Below are 23,271 nucleotides of genomic sequence, written 5' to 3'. Positions count from 1 at the left end.
GTGTTCCCTTGGTATCTCTAATTTTCTTGAAGAGATCTCTAGTCTTTCCCATTCTGTTCTTTTCCTCTATTTCTTTGCACTGATCGCTGAAGAAGGCTTTCTTCTCTTTTCTTGCTATTCTTTGGAACTCTGCATTTAGATGCTTATATCTTTCCTTTCCTCCTTTGCTTTTCGCTTCTCTTCTTTTCACGGCTATTTGTAAGGCCTCCCCAGACAGCCATTTTGCTTTTTTGCATTTCTTTTCCATGGGGATGGTCTTGATCCCTGTTCTGTACAATGTCACGAACCTCATTCCATAGTTAAAACTATTAGAATTACCAATGAATTCAGTAAAGTTGCAGGATACAAAATTAATATACAGAAAATCTATTGCATTTCTATATACTATCAGAAAGAAAAATTCTTTTTACTGTCTCATTAAAAGTAATACAAGGAATAAATCTAACTAAGGTGAAAAGCCTGTACTCACTGATGAATGAAACTGATGACACTAACAAATGGAAAGATGTATGGTGCTCGTGGATTGAAGAATTTTGTTAAAATGACCATACTCTACAGATTCAATGCAATCCCTATCAAAATACCGATGATGTTTTCCACAATGATGCTATTGTTACTCTGTTTAACTTATATACAGAGTATATCTTGTGAAATGCTGGGCTGGATGAGTTACAGCTGGAATCAAGATAGCCAGGAGAAATAACAATCTCAGATATATGTGGATGATACCACACTAATGGCAGAAAGTGAAGAGGAACTTAAGAGCATTTTGTTGAGGGTGAAGGAGGAGAGTGAAAAAGCCAGCTTAAAATTCAATATTAAACTAAGATCATGGCATCCAGTCCATCAGTTCATGACAAATAGAAGGAGAAAAGGTGGAAGTAATGACAATTTCCTCTTCTTACACTCTAAAATCACTGCCAAAGGTGACTGCAGCAGCCATGAAATTAGAAGATTGCTTCTTGGCAGGAAAGCTCTAACAAACCTAGACAGTGTGTTAAAAAGCAAAGATATCACTTTGCTGACAAAGGGTCATATAGTCAAGGCTATGGTCTTTCCAGTAGTGATGTATGGATGTGAGTGCTGGACCATAAAGGCAGAACGTTGAAGAATTGATGCTTTTGAACTGTGGTGTTGGAGAAGACTCTTGAGAGTCCTTTGGACAGCAAGGAGATCAAAACCAGTCAATCTTAAAGGAAACCAACTCCAAATACTCATTGGAAGGGCTGATGCTGAAGCTCCAATTCTTTGGCCACTTGATGCAAACAGCCAGCTGGAAAACACCTCGATGCTGGCAAAGATTGAAGGCAGAAGAAGAGGGGACAGAGGGTGAGATGGTTGGATGGCATCACCAATTCAATGGATGTGAACTTGGACAAACTCTGGGAGATGGTAAGGGAAAGGGAAGCATAGTGTGCTACAGTCCATGGGGTTGTGAAGAGTTGGTCATGATTTAGCAACTAAGCAACAACATTCTTCATAGGACTAGAATAATTCTAAAATTTCCATAAATATGCAAATTCCACCAAATATGCAAAACAATCTTGAGAAAGAACAAAGTTGGAGGTAACATGATCCCTGATTTCAAAGTATACTACAAAGTTATAGTAATCAAAACAGCATGATACTGGCATAAAAACATACATAAATCAACGGAAAAGAACAGAGAGCCCAGAAACAAATCCACACTTATATCATCAATTAATCTATGAGAGTGAAGTCACTCAGTCATGTCCAACTCTTTGCGATCCCATGGACACCAGGCTCCTCCGTCCACGGGATTTTCTAGGCAAGAGTACTGGAGTGGGTTGCCATTTCGTTCTCCAGGGAACTTCCCGACCCAGGGATCGAACCCAGGTCTCCCACATTGTAGACAGACGCTTTACTGTCTGAGCCACCAGGAAGTCAGTCTATGCGAAGGGACATACAACAGAAAAAAGACAGCCTCTTCAATAAATGATTTGGGAAACAGCTACCTGGAAAAGAAACTGGACTACTTACTCACACCATACATAAAAAGACTCAAAATGGATTAAAGATTTAAATGTCTAAGACCTGAAACCATAAAACTTCTAAAAGAAAAAACATAGGGATCATGCTCTTTACTCTCTCTGTTGTTGTTCAGTTGCAAAGCTGTGTACAACTCTTTGCGACCCCACAGGCTGCAGCATGCCAGGCTTCTCTATCTTCCACTATCTCCTGGAGTTTGTCCATTGAGTCAGTGATGCCATTCAACCATCTCATGCTCTATCACCCCTTTCTCCTCCTGCCTTCAATCTTGCCCAGCATCAGTCTTTTCCAATGGAAAAGTCTCTTCCAGAGTCTCTTCACAACAGGTAGCTGAAGTATTGGAGCTTCAGCTTCAATTCTTCTAATGAATATTCAGGGTTGATTTCCTTTAGGATTAACTGGTTTTATCTCCTTGCAGTTCAAGAGACTTCGTCATCTACAGCACAATTCGAAAGCATCAGTTCTTCAGCACTCAACCTTCCTTATGGCCAACTCTCGCATTCATACATGACTACTAGAGAAACCATAACTTTGACTGTATGGATCTTTGTCAGCAAAGTGATGTCCCTGCTTTCTAATACACTGTCTAGCTTTGTCATAGCTTTTCTTTCAAGGAGCAAGTGTCTTTTTAGGGCTGCAGTCACCATCTGCCATGATTTTGGAGCCCAAGAAAATAAAATCTGCTGTTGCCTCCCTTTTTTCTCCATCTATGTTTGATGTCTCCTCAGGCAAAAGAAACAAAAAAATAGGACTACATCAACCTAAAAAAGCTTTTACTCATTTGCACAGTGAGGGAAACTACCAACAAAATGATAAGGCCACCTACTGAATGGGAGAAGCTATTTGCAAAGGATATATCTGGTAAGTGCTTAATGTCCAAATTTTTAAAAAAATAATTGGAGGCTGATTACATTATAGTGGTTTTTGCCATACAGTGACATGAATCAGCCATGTTAATGTCCAAACTTAACTCATACAAGGATTTTCCTGGTGGTCCAGTGGTTAAGACTTCATGCTTCCACTGTAGGGAGCAAGGTTTTGGTTCCCAATTGGGGAACTAAGATCCCACATGCTGTGCAGCAGGACCGAAAAGAAAAAAAAAAAAGAAAAATTCAAATGGACAGAGGACCTGAGAAGACATTTTGCCACTGAAGTCATACAGATAGCCAGACACATGAAAGGATGTTCAACATCAGTATTAAGCAGGGAAGTGTAAACCACAATATCACCTCACACCTGTCAAAATGGCCATTATCATAAAGACAACAAATAAGTGTTCTCAAGGATGTGGAGAAAAGGGAACCCTCATGCTATTTGTGGGAATGTAAATCTGTGCAGCCACTATGGAAAACTGTATGGATATTTCTCAAAAAAAAAAAAAAAAACCAACAACAACTGCAGTACAACCCAGCAATAACCACTCCTGGGTGTTTATCCAAGAAAAGCAAAATCTCTAAATTGAAGACATGTTCATCTCTATGTTCAATGCAGCATTATTTACAATAGCCAAGTTACTGTAATAGGAAGCAACCTGTGTCCATCAACAGACACATGAAGAAAATGTGCTACATATATACAATAATTGTTTAGTCACTAAGTTGTGTCTGACTCTTTGTGACCCCATGGACTGCAGCCTGCCATGCTCCTCTGTCCATGGGATTTCCCAGGAAAGTATACTGGAGTGGGTTGCCATTTCCTTCCCCGGAGTCTGCCTGCCAGATCCAGGCACTGAACTCCCGTTTCCTGTCTCCTGCATTGGCAGATGGACTCATTACCACTGAGCCACCTGGGAAGCCAACCATAAAAAAGAATGAAAATTTATACTCAATCATAAAAAAGAATGAAAATTTGCCGTTAGCAATGTGGATGAACTTGGAGGGCATTCAGTTCAGTTCAGTTGCTCAGTCGTGTCTGACTCCTTGCGACCCCATGAATTGCAGCACGCCAGGCCTCCCTGTCCATCACCATCTCCTGGAGTTCACTCAGACTCATGTCCATCGAGTCCGTGATGCCATCCAGCCATCTCATCCTCGGTCGTCCCCTTCTCCTCCTGACCCCAATCCCTCCCAGTATCAGAGTATTTTCCAATGAGTCAACTCTTCACATGAGGTGGCCAAAGTACTGGAGTTTCAGCTTTAGCATCATTCCTTCCAAAGAAATCCCAGGGTTCTCTCCTTCAGAATGGACTGGTTGGATCTCCTTGCAGTCCAAGGGACTCTCAAGAGTCTTCTCCAACACCACGGTTCAAAAGCATCAATTCTTCGGTGCTCAGCCTTCTTCACAGTCCAACTCTCACATCCATACATGACCACAGGAAAAACCATAGCCTTGACTAGATGGACATTTGTTGGCAAAGTAATGTCTCTGCTTTTGAATATACTATCTAGGTTGGTCATAACTTTTCTTCCAAGGAGTAAGCATCTTTTAATTTCATGGCTGCAGTCACCATCTGCAGTGATTTTGGAGCCCCCCAAAATAAAGTCTGACACTGTTTCTACTGTTTCCCCATCTATTTCCCATGAAGTGATGGGACCAGATGCCATGATCTTCGTTTTCTGAATGTTGAGCTTTAAGCCAACTTTTTCACTCTCCTCTTTCACTTTCATCAAGAGGCTTTTTAGTTCCTCTTCACTTTCTGCCTTAAGGGTGGTGTCATCTGCATATCTGAGGTTATTGATATTTTTCTCAGCAATCTTGATTCCAGCTTGTGCTTCTTCCAGTCCAGCGTTTCTCATGATGTACTCTGCATATAAGTTAAATAAGCAGGGTGACAATATACAGCCTTGACGTGCTCCTTTTCCTATATAGAGGGCATTATGCTTAGTGAAATAAGCCAGACAAGTAATGATTCCACTTATAGGTGGAATTAAAAAAAAAATTAACAGAACTTTGAACATGTGGTTGCCAGAGAGGAGATGGGCATATGGGGATGGGTGAAATGGATGAGGAACATTAACAGCTACATACTTCAGTTACTAAACAAATGAGTTGTAGGCATGAAAAAAAATACATATACTTACATTCCAAAATGAATGGTTCAAATACTTGTATCTGACTTCTGGTATTTCAAGAATTACTTAAAATATACTTTATTGTTTACAAATTTAGGCACTACACATGCTATGCTGTGCTTAGTCGCTCAGTCATGTCTGACTCTGTGACCCCATGGACTGCAGCCCACCACGCTCCTCTGTCCAAGTGGGATTTCCCAGGCAAGAATACTTAAGTGGGTTTCAGTGGCCTTCTCCAGAGGATCTTTCCAACCCAGGGATTGAACCCAGGTCTCCAACCCATGTCTCCCCACATTGCAGGCAGATTTATTGTCTGAGCCATCAGAGAAACCCAAGAATACTCAAGTGGGTAGCCTATCCCTTCTCCAGGGGAACTTTCCAACCCAAGAATTGAAGCAGGGTCTGCTGCATTGCAGGTGGATCTTTTACCATCTGAGCTACCAGGAAAGCCTGGTAGGGACTATAATTCAGACTATATTCTGAAATTTCTCATTCAAGAAATTTGTAAGCTTCTCAGAGGATGAGGCCTCAAATCTTTAGTTTACATAGTAGATACAGCAGTGTAGATTCCCCTGCCATGGTCTAATAAGACAACAAAACTTAATACAGCAATGAAGACAAGTGTGCATCTCAGTTTTGATCTTTGGAAAAGAATATTCGTCACAGCTTCACAATTTCATTCCAGGTCTGGTTTTTTAACATTAAAAACAAACATTTCTCAAATGGGAAGGTCACTCAGGATGAGATTATCATCCTCCCAGAGCAAAGCAGGAATGTCATCAATCCTCCATTTGCAAAGATAGAGGATAAGTTACCAGTTGAGCAAAAACCAGACTCCAAAATCCATATATTTACTTTTTATTGAATTTGTTAATGACACATAGTTTTTGCACTGCCAAACCATGCCTGAGAATTCAAAGAAAGAAATGGTACAATGGACAGCCTCATCCACCCATCATACAGCATATTAAAACTTGATTCATGTGCACTTTGATAATTCCACGTATCTTTTAAAAAGTTGTAACAAGGGTTGGGATTTTTAAGTCTCCTTGCAGGTCTTTAGATTTCTATGCTATTAAATAACTTTTCCCATAGTCATCTCAGTTCCTCAATAACATAACTCCCACAAAATTTTGCTGGAAAAAATGCACTTTACAGGGGATTTATGTGGCTCAAGGTCCAAGAGATTATTTGTTAAAAGATTTTTGGTTCCCAAATGATGTCTTCAGATTAACCAAGAATCCTTTGTTTCTCAATCATCCAACCTCTCCTTGGCTGGCTCAGCTACTCACCCAAGCACATCAGAACATAGGCATCCTGCCTGCCACCTCAAGTAACTCCAACATTATTGCCCAGATACACTTTGCAGGTCCCATCAGGTGATTCTGTTAGCTTCCCAGGAGTGGGATTCCTGCACTGACACTTTTATCAAGACTCAACTCCTAGAGGAAAATGCTCCCACAACAGGATAGTTTTACTCACCCATTTGCTTCACTCTTGCCTGTAGCAAGTCTGCAACTCCTACATTTGGCAAAGGGATTTTATTATAGAGAAACCCAGACTCTGCATCAAGTGGTCACATGCCACTCTGAAATATTTCTACTGAAGATAAAAAACTAGGAAATTACCAGACTATCTCATTAGATGGAAAGACTTTCCAGTAATCCTGGATAGCATCCTGGTGTCCCTTTTCAGGACTAAAAATTACTGGATAGTTTAAGCTGTAATTATTAAAAACAGAAGTGCTACATCACCTGTCTTTCACCCCTGACTCTCCAAATGATATAAAGACATACCAGAAGGTTGATACCAAAGCTAGGCTGGGACAATCACTGCATCTACAGAATACCTAACACCTTAAATGTTTGGGCACAAGTGCATCTGGAATTCTTGTCAAAGATCATGCAAGATCTGTGAAACTTAAGTGTATTTCAAATTGAGGTTCTGCTCTTACTGCTTTGAATTTGTAAGGACAAGACAGTGACTCCCTTGGCCTGAGCAGAAACTAAACAGTCTTTCCACCGGTTTACTATACAATTTAGACCTGATTAGAGGAGGCTTTAGCAGCACCTGAAGTAGAGCCCCCTGTATTTACTGCCTTTTACATTAAAGGCCATTTGGTTCCACTCTAGGGATTCACAAATTCATGAGACATTTCACAATTCCAATGCATACTTCAGGTTACTGAGCTAAGCAATATGCTCTGTAAAAGAACTATTCCAAGTGATAGCAAAAAAAAAAAAAAAAAAAAAGCCTTAATATGGAACACAGAAAAAGCATTACCCAAATAAAAAATTACTAAAAGAAATAAGATTCTTCCCTCCTACCCCTTTTCCCACTTGGTGACCAAAGTTTGGTTGAATTTAATTTGTGGTTACCTCAGAATACAACTCAAAGTTTAAATTATAAATCAGAGCCCTACAGATTTTCCAAGCACATCAGTTCTTTTGAGAGCGGCATGTTCCAGGAAGTCTAATCCAGCCACAGCCCACCTCAGAGTATTTATTCCTTATAGATGGGGCACAGGACAGGTTAATTAAGGTCACTTAAATCTTCATCTTTTACAGCAGATCAGAACCCAGATGGCTGACTTTCTGCAGGATTTCTGATAGGAATCCAGTAGAGCTGGTTTCAAGTTTCACATCGACACTTAATAGCTGTAACCTTCTTATCCAGAAGTTGTGATCCACATGAAGTCCACAATGAGTGCAGCAAATCTGAGGTAGTCAACCCTTACGAAGGCTCAGTATCTGAACATAAAAAGATTTTGATATGACCACTGGCTGCAGGTTTTGATATTTTTTTGTACTTGCAGAGTAATTATGAAAGAACACTGCTGAATCTAGTTCGAACATTAATATAACTATGAAAACCCCCCTAAATCCAATACACATAAAGAGCAGTTGTAACACTTAAACTTCCATAGTGCAACATCGCCAGTCATGTATACCGAGTGGTCTGCATCGGCTGTAGATCCAGCAGAGATCGGATGGTGGATGGCTGTCCGTGGTGGTTAGCTGTGGTTTAGTTACCTTAGAAGGGTTAGCAAACACCATTCCTTAATTGTACTGTGTGTGGCTGCTTTTCTGATTCTCAAGCACAGCATACTGGTTGTCTAGCTGAAGTTTAAGGGCCTGGTTTTTTGAAAACTCATCCCTACCTCTAGTTTTGTGTCTTACTACTTCAAAGCTCTTCTCCATTTCTTTATCCCTAAGGGAAAAGAAATGTAATCAGTAAATATTTCTTCTTCACTAGGCTGTTCTGAAAATATTTTCTTGAATTAAAATAAAAAAGCCACCCCTTGGAAAAATCTTGAGGAAGGGATAGGAGGGGGAAACTGGCGTGTAAAATCCTTATCAAAACCATTTTTAAGGCTTCAATTGAACAGAAAATATAGAATACTGTACTGAAGCTCTATGGTCATATTTTCTGTGGTACCAAATCTACCAAATACTATTAACTGAAATCCTATTCTGGGACCAACTTCAAGACAACTGAAAAGTTAAAAAGCTGTCTAATGACATGGTGAATCCTTCTAAGACTCACTTTTACTCTTAGCCAAAAAAAAAAACAATACATCTTTCTTTTATATGTAAGTCAGGGCAACAATTTTCTCATTCAAGTAAAGTTCTACTCATATTCAAAGACCTCTCTGCACTTCTATTTTATGGGAATGGATCAGATAAAGATGTGTGTGGTGAATCAGTGCCTTGTGTGTAGGACAGAGCAAGTCAGAGGTTTAAATTCAAGTCAGTTGTGCCCTCAAAGAGGCAAAAAGGCTAGGATTTAATTTAAAAGCCACCTCCCCAAATTCCATATTATGTCATTTACATTTCTTATTTTATTTACATGAAAAAAAAAATCATGTCCCTATCTAAGATGTGGATGTGCCATATGTGGTCATTTAACTCCTGGTAGCATTCATTTTAAGTACTTGCTGAAATAACATTTTTAGTATTAGATATATAAATGTCAACATCTTTCATCTATTTATTCACATTACCTGGGAATACAATAAAATATTGCCGATTTCTCTAGTCTATAATATAAGGAAGGTTGAAGCAGCAATAATGTACCCAATACTTATTAAGAATTCTAACTAGGTAAGACTTGCCATGGCTACAGAATGGCATAAACCAGGGAAAAGAGGAACTTGCAGACGACGTCTGTCTTTGGCACTCTTTCCCCTCAGCCCTTACAGGGTTCTTCCTCTCCTCCCCAATTCCTGGGCATGTAAGACCTACCTTAATTCTTAATTACCTTTCAGCTGCAGCCTGGGCTTTACTGCAACCCTCAAGATGGGTTTTCAAATACCAAACACCCCATTTTCTGGCCAAGGCAAAAGGTTTCAAAACAAAATATTGAGAATACTTACTTCCGGCTTTCTACATGCTTGGCAGTGGACTGTAGGGATGGGAACTGCGTATCACTATAGATTTCTGGTGGTCCTTGTGGTGCTTTCCTTGTTGTGGTCAACCTGGCTCCAGGAGGCCTATACACGCCACTAGTCATTGTTGGTTCTGGGGTTTCTGTAACTGACATTTCACAACAGTTTAGAGAAACCACTCAAGTGCCTGGCATTTTAACAAGCTACTCCTGAATTCTTGATCATTTAACAACTATGGAAAAATATATATATATTTATTTGCATTAAAGGTCTCTGAACAACAGCAAGAAAAATTATCTGAGATATTCCCCTTCTGAGAACTCATTCTTCAGACTGAGTAAAATAGGAAAAGGAAAAAAAAAGATGGGTACTTTAGTCAGCTGTCAAAAACCGAAAAACAAACAAACAAAAAACCTTAAACATGTCTGGCAAGCTACAGGATCACTATAGGACTACTGTAAGACTTAAGCAGTCTACAGCCTTAACTTCCAAATCCCTTTATTGAGGATATGAACGTGTTTAGATCAGACACAAATCTCTCTCTCCTAGCAACGGAAAGAAGACCCTACTCACTCACTGCAAATATGCATTTAGTTGAAAGCTGACTGCCTATTAAAACTATAGACAAATAACACATCTTTATGAAAATGAAATATTAAGATTACCAACTACTGGAGCAGGAGGTGCTTGTACCGGAGCAGTTTTATTCCAAGGGCCTGAAGATTTTTCTATACCACCACCACCACCTCCACCTTCTTCCCAATTATCACTTGGATCTTCTCTCTTTTCAACTTCATCTTCTTCCTTTTCACTATCAGAAAATAAATGTGAATTCAATTACAGAAACAAGTTTTTTGTTTGGGTCCTGGGGGACAGGCTTCATGAGGGATACGGGAAAAAACTAAGCACCTGACCAGTCCAATCTTCAGGTGGAAAATCTGTCAGTCCAAATCCTTAGTTCTATCGATACTGATCTGTGATTCTGGAGAAGGTACTTAACCCTCTTCAAGCCCAAATGCCAAGCTCTTTTTTTAAAATATATAAAACTCCTAGAGGAGAACATAGGCAAAACACTCTCCGACATAAACCACAGCAGGATCCTCTATGATCCACCTCCCAGAATTCTGGAAATAAAAGCAAAAATAAACAAATGGGACCTAATTAAAATTAAAAGCTTCTGCACAACAAAGGAAAATATAAGCAAAGTGAAAAGACAGCCTTCCGAATGGGAGAAAATAATAGCAAATGAAGCAACTGACAAACAACCAATCTCAAAAATATACAAGCAACTCCTGCAGCTCAATTCCAGAAAAATAAACGACCCAATCAAAAAATGGGCCAAAGAACTAAATAGACATTTCTCCAAAGAAGACATACGGATGGCTAACAAACACATGAAAAGATGCTCAACATCACTCATTATTAGAGAAATGCAAATCAAAACCACAATGAGGTACCACTTCACACCAGTCAGAATGTCTGCGATCCAAAAATCTGCAAGCAATAAATGCTGGAGAGGGTGTGGAGAGAAGGGAACCCTCCTACACTGTTGGTGGGAATGCAAACTAGTACAGCCACTATGGAGAACAGTGTGGAGATTCCTTAAAAAATTGCAAACAGAACTGCCTTATGACCCAGCAATCCCACTGCTGGGCATACACACTGAGGAAACCAGAATTGAAAGAGACACATGTACCCCAATGTTCATCGCAGCACTGTTTATAATAGCCAGGACATGGAAACAATCTAGATGTTCATCAGCAGATGAATGGATAAGAAAGCTGTGGTACATATACATAATGGAGTATTACTCAGCCGTTAAAAAGAATACACTTGAATCAGTTCTGATGAGATGGATGAAACTGGAGCCGATTATACAGAGTGAAGTAAGCCAGAAAGAAAAACACCAATACAGTATACTAACACATATATATGGAATTTAGAAAGATGGCAATGATGACCCTGTATGCAGGACAGCAAAAAAGACACAGATGCGTATAGCGGACTTTTGGACTCAGAGGGAGAGGGAGAGGGTGAGATGATTTGGGAAAATGGCATTGAAACATGTATAATATCATGTAAGAATCGAATTGCCAGTCTATGTCCGATGCAGGATACGGCACGCTTGGGGCTGGTACACAATGACCCAGAGAGATGTTGTGGAGAGGGGGGTGGGAGGGGGGTTCATGTTTGGGAACGCATGTACACCCGTGGTGGATTCATGTCAATGTATGGCAAAACCAATACAGAATTGTAAAGTTAAATAAATAAAATAAATTAAAAAATAAATAAACTAAAGCATAAAAGAAAAAAAAAAGGGAAAGGAAGAAATAGAGGATTTTATTTTATGCATTGGGGCCTCAACTTAACTTCATGTGAAAGAATTCATCACTGGAAAAAAGTTCATAAAACGACTGACAGTCTCCATTTCCCTTTTTGCAAACTTCATACACTCAAGAACATCTAGAAATATTTAACGTACTGGCACATCAACTTATAACAATCTACGTTGATTACTTATAGGAGTCCCTACTGAGGAAGGGAAGGAAGGTCAATCTAACCTGACATGTAGAGAAAAATAATCAAAAGAACAATTACTATTACTAGATTTTTTTCTGGAACCAAAGTGTACAAACAGCCATTTATAGTAAGCATATTTTCAGATTAATTCAGATCAAATGAATTGTTTTTAAAAGTTGTCTAATTTCATTTGCTAATCCTTTAGTACATGTAACAAAATACTCTCAAAATTAATTCACATTCCAACAGAGGAAAACAAGTTAGTGTTTAGCATCAGTCTCTACTATCCAGACATAGGGAATACACAGAACTGGTTCCTAATAACAGAGATGTGGACACGACTGAGCGACTTCACTTTCACTTTTCACTTTCATGCATTGGAGAAGGAAATGGCAACCCACTCCAGTGTTCTTGCCTGGAGAATCCCAGGGACGGGGGAGCCTGGTGGGCTACCATCTATGGGGTCACACAGAATCGGACACGACTGAAGTGACTTAGCAGTAGCAGCAGTCACCCATTTAAAGAAGAGAATAAAAGAACTCAGTCTTTGGCTTACTAGTGATTATAAATGCAAAACAATTCTCAGTGGTGACATACCATTCTGGTGACATACCATTCTAAGATTCTATTTAATGCCTCTTTTTAATTTTTCTATTCTTGAATTAACTTGAGTCAGAAGTGTATAATCTCTCCAAGGTATCTTTGATGATGTCTCCTTGTGTTGGATTACTTATTACTGTGTCATGTAAACCTGAATGTGTTAAGTACATGTATCTTGTCTTTCTATTCCACTGGCTTGACAGCACAAAGATAACTGCCAAGTCAAACTTCCCTTGTCCCTGCAAATGATGCATCTGGCAGACACCACCTTTTTCCTGGATTATTTCTTGCTCATGACACTACTGGTGTTTCCTAGGTCTTCAGCTTATCAATCTCCACCATCAATCTAACTATCCTTTCCTCGATTAAAAAAACATAATGTTCTTGGCCTTCCACTCTTTGAGATATTTTCTCTTTTTGATAGCCGATCCATAATGATGGTCATCACAATATATACATGACTCCTACCCTGACTGTGACCTTGGGAACATTAGGGCTTCTCTTGGTTTTTGCAAAATGACATCTAAGGGTGTTAGCCTTCTATGTCTGTCTAATAAAGTAAGTTCTGGCTACACGACAAATTTCTTGAACTGCTAATGGTCTCCTTTAATGACACTGAGACAATGGTACCATGCAACACTACCCACCAACCAGAGGTAACTGCAGAATTTAGAGGCCTAGGGTGGCAACAGGAAGGGGAAAGTGCAATGAACTTATCTTCGATCTGCATTTACAGCAAGATTTTACTTAAGACTACAGTTTGAGAGGAAAAAAGGGTAGAGAGTATGGCTAAGCCAGCCTTCAATTTTCCTTGTTGATAACATGTAGTAGAATTCCATGCAGTCATTTAAAATAATGTGTTAGGCTTATACTAACATGGAAATAATAATCATTTCATATAAACAATGTACTAAAACAAAATCCATGTACCTAATATAAATAGATGGAGAAGGCAATGGCACCCCACTCCAGTACTCTTGCCTGGAAAATCCCATGGACGGAGGAGCCTGGTAGGCTGCAGTCCATGGGGTAGCTAAGAGTCGGACACGACTGAGCGACTTCACTTTCACTTTTCACTTTCATACACTGAAGAAGGAAATGGCAACCCACTCCAGTGTTCTTGCCTGGAGAATCCCAGGGATGGGGGATCCTGGTGGGCTGCCGTCTGTGGGGTTGCACAGAGTCGGACATGACTGAAGTGACTTAACAATATAAATAGAAAGACATCTAGAATGATTGTTTAGCTAAATGTTAAAAAGTGGGTGCTAGAATGCATGATTTTACTTTCTTCATGCAGTGAGGAGGAGATTCTAAGGCCAAACTGCTTGTTCAATACATGCAGACTCTGCGATTTACCAGCCAGAAAGACTAACTTCTGTATGCCTCAGTCTCCTCATGTGTAAAATGGGGAAAACAATCCCATTATGAAGACAGATTAACAGACATAAAGCACTCAGAACAGTACTTGGCACACAGTAAGTAAGTGCTGTCAGTATTTGCTATTACATGCTTTCGGATACCAAGCAGTATGACCTTCTTCCTAAAGCTTTTAAGCAGAATGAATAGATAAGAGTATGAATGTCATAATTTACCCAGGAGTCTAACAGTGGTACTCAAACGTCAAAATTGTCCCCAAAGAAGCTTTTTTTTAAAAAAGTTACCCACTTCTGAACACACACCTATGTAAATTATACTATAATGTAATTTGGCTATGAATAAAAGCACAGGTGTTATTCACTTAGCTATAATGACTAAGTAGTAATGTCCTAGCGACCCAATTCATGCCAGATGGGGAGATAAGAGGCTTATAAAGATTTAAGTGACTTCATGGCACTTTTTGGAGAAGGCAATGGCAACCCACTCCATTACTCTTGCCTGGAGAATCCCATGGATGGAGGAGCCTGGTAGGCTGCAGTCCATGGGGTCACGAAATCGGACACGACTGAAGTGACTTAGCAGCAGCAGCAGTAGCATGGCACTTTTACACTCTAATATTCCCCCAACTATGATAGCTTTCATTTGGTCAGTTACATTTTGAAATGGTTTTTCAGCAATGCACTGAATCACAATTGTTCACATATATATAACTTTAAAATAGCTATTTCCTTAAATTATTGTAATATTTGGTGACTAATAATTTAAACTCCAAAATTATCAGCTTGTAATAAACTGAAAGCCAAAAAATGTTAACATTGATTATCCCTTGAATATTTCTTTATGCTGCTTTACTTTTCAAATGTTCTAAACCCCAAAAACCTTGTTTTCCTAATCTGCAAAAAAAGAGAGAAAAATTCCAATTTAGTATGATAGAATGCTGAAAGTTTTCACTTTCTCTCAGAGACAAGTGACAGAAATGAATTTTTAAAAAAACCCCATAAATCCTAAATACCTCCAGAGTATAAACTACACTAGAAGATCTATTTTATTTTATTTATTTATTTAATTATTATTTTTTGATCTATTTTAATTAGAGGGATTTTAGATTGATAATAGGCACAAGACAACTTAGTATTTTGGCTTCATAAGATTCTGAAATATTAGCTAAACACTGGAAATTGTCTAGTTGAGACACTTCATTCAACAGAGGGAAATAAGGCCCAGAGATGCTAAGAGCCTTGCTGAAATGCTACAGTACCAACAGCAGGACAGAAATAATTTAAATATCGTATTACTCTTTCATACTTAGGTATTTCAGAAAATGTCAAACCTCCAAATGCCAAAGAACAAAAAACATGTTACAAAGAATTATTTCCACAGAAGACAACTAGGCTAGAATTTAACGTTTAACCCAATACACAGTTTCTCATCAGCTAAATTTGATGCTTTAAAAAATACAATGCCACTATAAATTCATTATCACAACTCAAAAGTATACTGTCTTAAATATGCTTTGGTCTACACTATTGGTGGGGTACGAGGAATGATAATGCTAGAAAAAGGAGTATTTACTTAGTATCTCTATACTATGCCAGGCAGTGTTATACCCACTTTACAAAGCTTAACCTCGAAATAACAAAGACGGGGAGCAGACCCACTGTACATATGCTGCTGCTGCTAAGTCACTTCAGTCGTGTCTGACTCTGTGCAACCCCACAGACAGCAGCCCACCAGGCTGCCCTGTCCCTGGGATTCTCCAGGCAAGAACACTGGAGTGGGTTGCCATTTCCTTCTCCAATGCATGAAAGTGAAAAAGTCAAAGTGAAGTCGCTCAGTTGTGTCTGACCCTCAGCGACCCCATAGACTGCAGCCTTCCAGGCTCCTCCATCCACAGGACTTTCCAAGCAAGAGTAGTGGAGCTGGGTGATTGTACATATGAGGAAACTCATATTCAGATACTTAAAGGACCTTCCCCAGGGCTACAAGGTAGCAGAGTCAAGTCAGTGGGACTCCAGAGCCCATATTCTTTCAGGCTGCCTCTCAATTCATTTTATTCTCTTTATAGCTCTAAAATATGATAAGAAAATTTTCTATATTTTCAGATTTGAGAAACTCACCTTTTTGAAGTAAGACTGACCAGGATCACCCATGCTACAGCAGTATATTTATAAAAAACATAATATTCTTACCTCCTTATCTCAAGGGACATTACAGAATTTAAGCATCCTATCTCTCCTCTCCCAACACTAAAGCAGCTAACACAAAATTCAGACTTGACTGCACTTTTGCCTGTAATAATGGGCAGCTCCCCTAGTTTTATGCAACCACTGCCATGATAGTAAACTGGGGAGACAGAAACCGCCTGACGAGTCATGCCTGGCAGCTTAAAATATCACTATACCCCATCCAAGGACTCTTTCTTGACCCCTTCATTGCAGATCTAAACGTCTCTCTCCTGGGCTCCATCCACAGCCTCTACAAATCACTGAAATGACCCACAGGTGTTCAGCTGAGCATGAGTTATTTATTTATTTATTTATTTACAACTCCAAGACCTAACAATCAATGCTCGGACATCAAATATTTTCTACAATGAATCCAGATAAGTAATTTCTTCTCTTCAAAGGACAACTTAACTAGTTCTACCTAATCGGTTTAAGTCTAGCTGTCCAAAGATTTCTAGACAACCACTGGGCTCATGTTAGTGAAACATGACAAATGCTCACCATTTAGTAACAAGTAGTAAATGAAATTTTTCTCCCTCAAATCCATTTTAAAGATGGGAAAGGCCTATAGGTCCTACTATCAACCAATAATCTAAGCTTAAGCACCAGGCTCTTTCTTTTATCATCTCAATGGCTTCTCTCTCAGAACCTGTCTGTAAACAATGATGCAATCCTGAATAAGATTTATTAACTTAGACACAAAACTTGACACGTGACCGCCTACTACTCCTGGTACTTAAATCTTGAGCTAGTTGGTAAATGTGAGCTAGAATGTTAACACAGTATGTTTGCTGCTGTTGAAAACTTCCCCTCTTTCAAAACTTCAACAAAGGCTGAGCATGCTAACTGACTACAACGACTAGTGCCAAGAACTTTTAAGACTGTATGCAGCTGACTAAAGAGAAAGCAAGTGTAGCAAAAATGATTGGTAGATCTCAGGCAAAAGTATAAGGGTACTTATTCTACTATTCTTGCAACTTTTCTGTGGTTTGTAATTTTTCAACACAAAAAGTTAGGAGGAAAAACATTAACACTACAGACAGAGAATTTCAAGATATTTTAAGTCAATTTCTAAAGTTTCATTTTCTCTTGTCCCATACTGAAAGGCTGCCTCTCTCATGGATAGAAAAGATGACAAATTAAAGGCATAACCACCCCACTCCAATATCCGAGAAGAGAGACCTATCATTTCTCTCTCCTTCCAAGGGCTTCAGCCCAAAAGGTAAGATCAAGCCATAGACAGTCATTCAAGAACTCCAGCAACTCTGAGGATTTGTTTGTATGATTATACTACTGCCAGCCTGAAATGGCACGTTGTCCTATTAAGTCCATAGTGAACTGACTCACCAGCACGCATGCGTGCTCAGTCATGTGGGACTCTTTACAACCCCATGGATTGTAGCCCGTCAGGCTCCCCTGGCCATAGGATTCTTTAGGCAAGAATAGTGGAGTGGGTCCTTCTCCAGGGGCTCTTACTGATAGAGACTGACCCAGCCTCTCCTGTGTTGTCAGGCGGATTCTTAACCACTGAGCAATCTGGAAAGCCCACTGACTCACCAGCCTAGGCCTTTAGTCATAATGTGTCTCCACAACTCCTTCAAATATTGGAATTATAAAGCAGATGCTTCATGGCTAAACAGTGAAATTCCCAAGAGTAAATCACTCTACTTTACCCACGAAATAGAGAAGTTGATTAACATGAACCAAGCGGATGTATTATGAACATCCTGTTCAAAATCCTCACAACAAATCTGAGCAGTCATCTCAATTCTGCAGATGAGAACACTCACAAGTAAAGTGACTCACCCAAGGTCACACATAAGCAGCAGGGCTACAATGCAGGCCCAGGTTTATCTTTCCCTAAGTTCCATGTTTTTGCTATACTATCGACTACATCCTTTCTGTGTGAATAACCTATTCTATTCCATTCTATTGAACCAATGTTTTTCCCTGGGGATTTCCACTCCTACTGGAATGGGTTGCCATTGCCTTCTCCAGGGTATCTTCCCCACCCAGGGATTGAATCCGCATCTCCTGCATGGGCAGGAGGATTCTTTACTACTGAGCCATCTGAGAAGCCCCAAATCCAGTCTAAAGTTAAAACCTTCAAGTCATTATTATGAAACCTCTGACAGCTTCTCACTCTCAAGTCTTTCCTGGAAACTTACATTCCCTTCTATTGATTTATGAAGGCAACAGAGATAGACCCCAGATGCCATAATGACTAAGGATCCACAAAAGCAGCTTTCTTCAGGAAGAAGGTATGGTTTTCAATGTTAGCAGGTAAGAGAAAGACCTCTGCATGGCCATTAAGTGGGCATGACTAGATGCTAAAAATGTAAAATGCACGATAAAAGCTGCTCTATTTTGGGTCAAGCAAACCTCAATGCTCACACTGGCTGAGATTTAATTACACCTCTGGCAAAAGTGAAGGATAAAAGTTATTTAAGTAATGTTCCACCACCTCAGGAGTAGCTAAAAATGAAGAAAAATAACTCTGAATGGATATGGGATATACAGTAAATGACAAAAATTGATGGTAGTTTAAATATCCTGTATAACAAAATCAACTTCTGGCATTCAATGAACTTGAAACCTCTTCCCTCAGCAAGTGCTGCTCTTGCTCAGTAATTGAGTCTTTGAGAACATATAGTACATGGGCTGGCAATCAGGAAAGGCAGAGCAAGAGCCTACTCCACCACTGAACACAGGAACCCATCACATAGGCGGTTCCACTACCACAAATAACTGTTAACAACTCCATATCCCTCCTCCCTATTTTTAAAAGCCAAGTCCCCATAGAAAGAAAATGGATTATTTTCTAAACTATACCTCTTCAAAAAGATCTAACACATGAAGGAAGCCAAGAAGTGGTTGGGAATAAACCTCCCGTTTTATCACCTCTACTTCACACCACCAGGAAGTATTTCAAATGTAGAGAAAGTATTCCCTAAGTTCCCCACTATCAATCAGGTTTCACTTTGCAACGATGTGAAAGCACCTAGGACATGAATACCTAGTTGTGGTTAAGTATTCAACAAATGTCAAACATCAGCCCTGCTTAACAAGTTATTTAACATTATAAACATTACCATCTAGTGAGTCCTTCATTGGAAGGACTGATGCTGAAACTCCAATACTGTGGCCACCTGATGTGAAGAACTGACTCACTGAAAAAGACCCTGATACTGGGAAAGATTAAACGCAGGAGGAGAAGGGGACGACAGAGGATGAGATGTCTGGAAGGCATCACTGACCTGATGGACATGAGTTTGAGCAAGCTCCAGGAGCTGCTGCTGGACAGGGAAGCCTGCAGTCCATGGGGTCGCAAAGTCGGACACGACTGAGCGACTGAACTTAACTGAGTGAGGTCAAAGAACAGTATTCGGTTAAGGAAAAGTTATTTCCTCCACCGTGCCAGGTGGTCACGAGTAAATATAAATCACAAACTTCAATCTGGAAGGCAGTGCATCAGGATCATTTTTTTTTGGCCACACCACATGGTATGCAGGACTAGTTCCCCAACAAGTAGAAGAATTTGGGCCCCTAGTAGGGAGAGCACTGAGGTAATTCCCTAGGATCACTTGTTTCTTGAAACTGGGAATAAATGGTTTTTAATCTAAGCCAATGGATTTTCTACTTCATGAAACCCTCAAAAACATGACATTAATTTACATAAATCTAAAGTTCATGTGACTACCATAGACTGGATTTGATAAAACATGTTCATTTCAAATCTTCTAAACCAACCAATGTAATTTTCAGGAATTACTGTTTTCTCAAAACTTTATGCTTATACTATGATTCTATTTCTATAAATTTCTAGGGGAAATTAATTGATAGTGTTGGGACAGTGGTTATTTGGGGGTGAAAACAATGACTACAAGAGGTTAGGAGAGGGGCTTTCTTCTCTACCAGTAAAGTTTCCTTTCTTGACTTCCGTGCTGATTACACAAGTTGAATAGGTAAAATCTGTATTTCCCTGTAACTATGCTTCAATTACAACCACCCATGTTATCTTTTGAGACAAAAGCTAAGTTCAACCCACCAATATTAAAAGCAAAAATTTTGAAAGCACAAATCCATTTTAGATGTCTCAAAAAGGCCTAACCAAGATTTGAAGTAGGCAAGCTCTCACAGGATTTTAGAACTGGCAGCTAATTTGGCATATAAAAGCGCTGCCATCACAGAGGAGGAATAGACACAATCCATTAGTCGTAATAAGCATACCTAAAGCACAAGAGTACTGTGATGCTGTTTTAGGACCAAAAAAACCCCATACAGTATTTATCCTGTGAGTGACATTAACGTTATCTGTAACCAAACCATACCTAATTTGCATTGCTTGAACTCTTAGGCCGCTGTAATCAACCTCTTTTTGCTCAAATTCTTTCCACTCATCTTCCTCCTGTAAAACAAGTACCCGGTAGTCAATTAAAGCTATTTTTAAAACACAACTAAAACAACACAACTAAAACAACTATCAGACTATGAAAAAGGGATCAAGTGGCTGGAACCTAAAAAGTGTAGACTCGTTTTCTGGCCAAAGCCCTTGCTCAATCCCAAGGCCACTAGGCTTGAGGACAAACGTGACTAAACTTTGTTACTTCCACTCGGTTCCTTCACGAGACTTTTGTTACTTTAAAAACAACCAGGAAACGTCGGATGAAGTCAATAATAGCCCACAACGAAACGTCTACCTCAATCCTGTACGAGACTTTTAAAGATTTCCAGACCAAGTTGAGCCAATTAGATCTGCCACAAATGTGACTGTTAGAAAATTCAGCTCACACTACTGGGCTGAAATCAGAACGCTAAATTACTCAGAGTAGACGTCACCCGATAGATGCACTTCCGACCCGGGCCGATTCCCCGGGAGGGTGCCGCCGCCTGCCTGCGTGTTGGCCCGAGCCAGGCGACGAGGGTCGGGAGCTGGGCCGCTGTGGTCCGGCGGGGGAACGCGAGGCGGCCCGCCGTGGGAAGCCCGCGTCACGTGGCAGCCTCCGCGCCCGTCAGCCCGCCGGCCGGCCCCGGCCGCTTCCCCAGGCAGGCAGGCGGGGGCGGGCACATGGGCGCAAGCGCGCGGCCCGGGCCTTAACTCCCCGGCCCCTCACCTTTGTCACAACCTTGGTGGCGGCCCCAGGGCCAGTGGCCCCCACGCCCGCGGTCCCGCTATCGCCCGGCCGGGTCCCCGCGCCCGCCCCACCGCCCGCCGCGCCCGTGGCTCCGCTGCTCCCGCCAGCGCCGCCCGCCGCGCTCGCTGCGCTCGCCGCCCGGTTGCTCCGCTCCTTCTTCTTCTTTTTATCTCTCTTGGCGAAGAAGTTGTCTAGGCTCCGCTCCTCCGTCTCAGCCATGGCTGCGGCCTCCTTGGCCCGGATGGGTGGGGCCGGTGGCGGGCGAGGCCCGCCGGGACTCCGAGCTCGGGGTCGAGGCCGGCTCGGCGATCAAGCTCCCTGGCGCGGCGACGCCTCAGTCCCGCGGGGTCGCTGAGGCGTGTGCAGCGGGGCGACCGCCCCCCCCCCCGCCTGCTGGCGGACGGTGGTACGGTCCTCCTAGGGGCTCGCGTGCCGCTTCCGCTGCCCGAACCCGCCCGGGCTGCAGCTGCTGCCGCGATCGCAGTGCAGGATCCCGCCCGCTCCACAGCTGGAGGGAAAAAGGGACGCGCGGGCCAGAGGCTCCGGCAAGAGTGCTGGGTTAGCGGCGGCGCGTGCAGGAGGAAGACGCGAGCACGCAGGCCGGGAGAGGAGGGGATAGGGGGTGGGGAGGGGAGGGAGGGGGAGGAGGGAGGGCGGGCCACCAGAAAAAAAAGGCCGCGCCCGCGCCTGCGTACTTAGCTCCGCCCGCCACTGTGGGAGCGTGGAGGGGAGGGCGGTGAGAGGAGACGGAGGCGGAGCTGGCAAGGGAGCCAATCAGGTGCCAGGACGAAGCGCTTAGGCGACAATCCCTGCCTCAGACGGGGCGGGGCTGTGGCTTGGGGGCGGGGAGAGGGTGTATGCTAAATAAGTGACGTACATGATGGCTCTTGCCTCCTGATTGGTCGAGGGTTTAGCCTTGAGGGCGGGCATTTAGAGGGCTTGGTGACTTGGCTAAAGAGGTCCGGTCGAAGGGGCGGGTAGGTCCGTTCTAGGCGCATGCGTAGGGTACACGTGTGTCTACTAGTCCGCCGCGAACTGTGGCCTTGTAGTGGTTTGAACTTTAGTGAGACTGAAAGGCCCTGTGCTAAGCTAGCTATATAAAGATGGTATCGTCTGCGCCGCTGGCCTCTGTATTTTCACCCTCTCTGATCTGGCAACTGTTCGTTTTATTCGTAGGTGATGATTATTAGGAAAATGAGGTGCTTTTGGCTTGAAGTTTAGTTCTTATTTACTAAAAGGTCTACATAAACCAGTAGGTAGTCAAAAGGAGATTGGTTTTATCTGAATTTTACTTTCTATGAGATAGCTAGAAATAGGTCAAGCTAAATCTGACGCTCAAGCGCCTGATCTGTAAAGTGGAGATGTTAGCTCTTGCAAGATACGTGGGGAAAGATTACCTCTTAGCTGCCAGCGCAGTACTTAATACACATTGTGCGTGCCAAGTCGCTTCAGTCGTGTCAGACTCTTTGCGACTGCATGGACTGTAGCTGCCAGGCTCCTCTGTCATTGTAATTCTCCAGGCAAGAATACTGGAGTGGGTTGCCATTTCATTCTCCAGGGATCGAACCCGTGTCTCTATGTCTCCTGCATTGGCAGGCAGTTTCTAATACACATTAGATGCTATAAATAATTTTACATGTAAATAATACCCCCTACCCTGATGAGATGATGGCTGTAATCTATCTTTTTTATCCCTGATAAGAGGAAAGGAATGGCATATGTAGAAGAAGGGACCAAATGTGCCCAGACTGTAGTGGTTGTACCATTTAAGTACTTTCTGGGCGTTGAGAATGAATCCTCCCATATGAAAAAGGCGGTCTAATAAAAGGTATTAAGCCTTCCACTTCCTTCTAAAGACAGAAAACTGTCGCAACCACTGAGGAAATGACTCAGAGTTATGTTAGTAGCCTTGTAGGGTAGATAGAACACAGCCAATACATGGAGGTACTTGTCTTTTCCTTTACAGTTTTTCTGTTAAAGTCTGTCTCCCCTACACCCTCTTCACC

The 23,271-nt window shown here is 41.5% G+C and overlaps 1 protein-coding gene across 3 annotated transcripts; it reads right to left on the bottom strand.

Moving 5' to 3' along the window:
• Positions 1–5,863: 5,863 nt before the first annotated feature.
• On the bottom strand, positions 5,864–21,892 carry CDV3 (CDV3 homolog). 3 transcript variants are annotated; one of them, XM_040232761.1, is made up of 5 exons: positions 21,245–21,892; positions 20,462–20,538; positions 10,074–10,219; positions 9,397–9,556; positions 5,864–8,231 (listed from the first exon to the last, which is right to left on the bottom strand). In XM_040232761.1, the coding sequence occupies exons 1-5, from the start codon at positions 21,482–21,484 to the stop codon at positions 8,081–8,083; spliced, it is 774 nt and encodes a 257-aa protein (XP_040088695.1). In that variant the 5' UTR covers positions 21,485–21,892; the 3' UTR covers positions 5,864–8,080. The 3 variants fall into 3 exon arrangements, with proteins under 3 accessions (XP_040088695.1, XP_040088696.1, XP_040088697.1); XM_040232762.1 differs by having other exon boundaries at positions 5,864–7,771; XM_040232763.1 differs by lacking the exon at positions 21,245–21,892 and adding an exon at positions 20,831–21,070.
• Between the last annotated feature and the right edge of the window lie 1,379 nt (positions 21,893–23,271).

This window comes from Oryx dammah, unplaced genomic scaffold (genome assembly GCF_014754425.2).
Source record: "Oryx dammah isolate SB20612 unplaced genomic scaffold, SCBI_Odam_1.1 HiC_scaffold_2, whole genome shotgun sequence".
Lineage (NCBI taxonomy): Eukaryota > Metazoa > Chordata > Mammalia > Artiodactyla > Bovidae > Oryx > Oryx dammah.
The sequence above is the reverse complement of the archived record's forward strand: the minus strand, read 5'-3'. Positions and strand labels throughout refer to the sequence as shown.

What these genes read in the sequence shown, in the direction of transcription:
- CDV3 (XM_040232761.1), bottom strand. Translation starts at nt 21,484, where the DNA reads ATGGCTGAGACGGAGGAGCGGAGCCTAGACAACTTCTTCGCCAAGAGA. An exon ending in GTTCAAGCAATGCAAATTAG is followed by an intron (nt 10,220 to 20,461) that starts GTATGGTTTGGT and finishes ATTTTCTGATAG; the next exon opens with TGAAAAGGAAGAAGATGAAG. An exon ending in ACCTCCTGCTCCAGTAGTTG is followed by an intron (nt 9,557 to 10,073) that starts GTAATCTTAATA and finishes GTGAAATGTCAG; the next exon opens with TTACAGAAACCCCAGAACCA.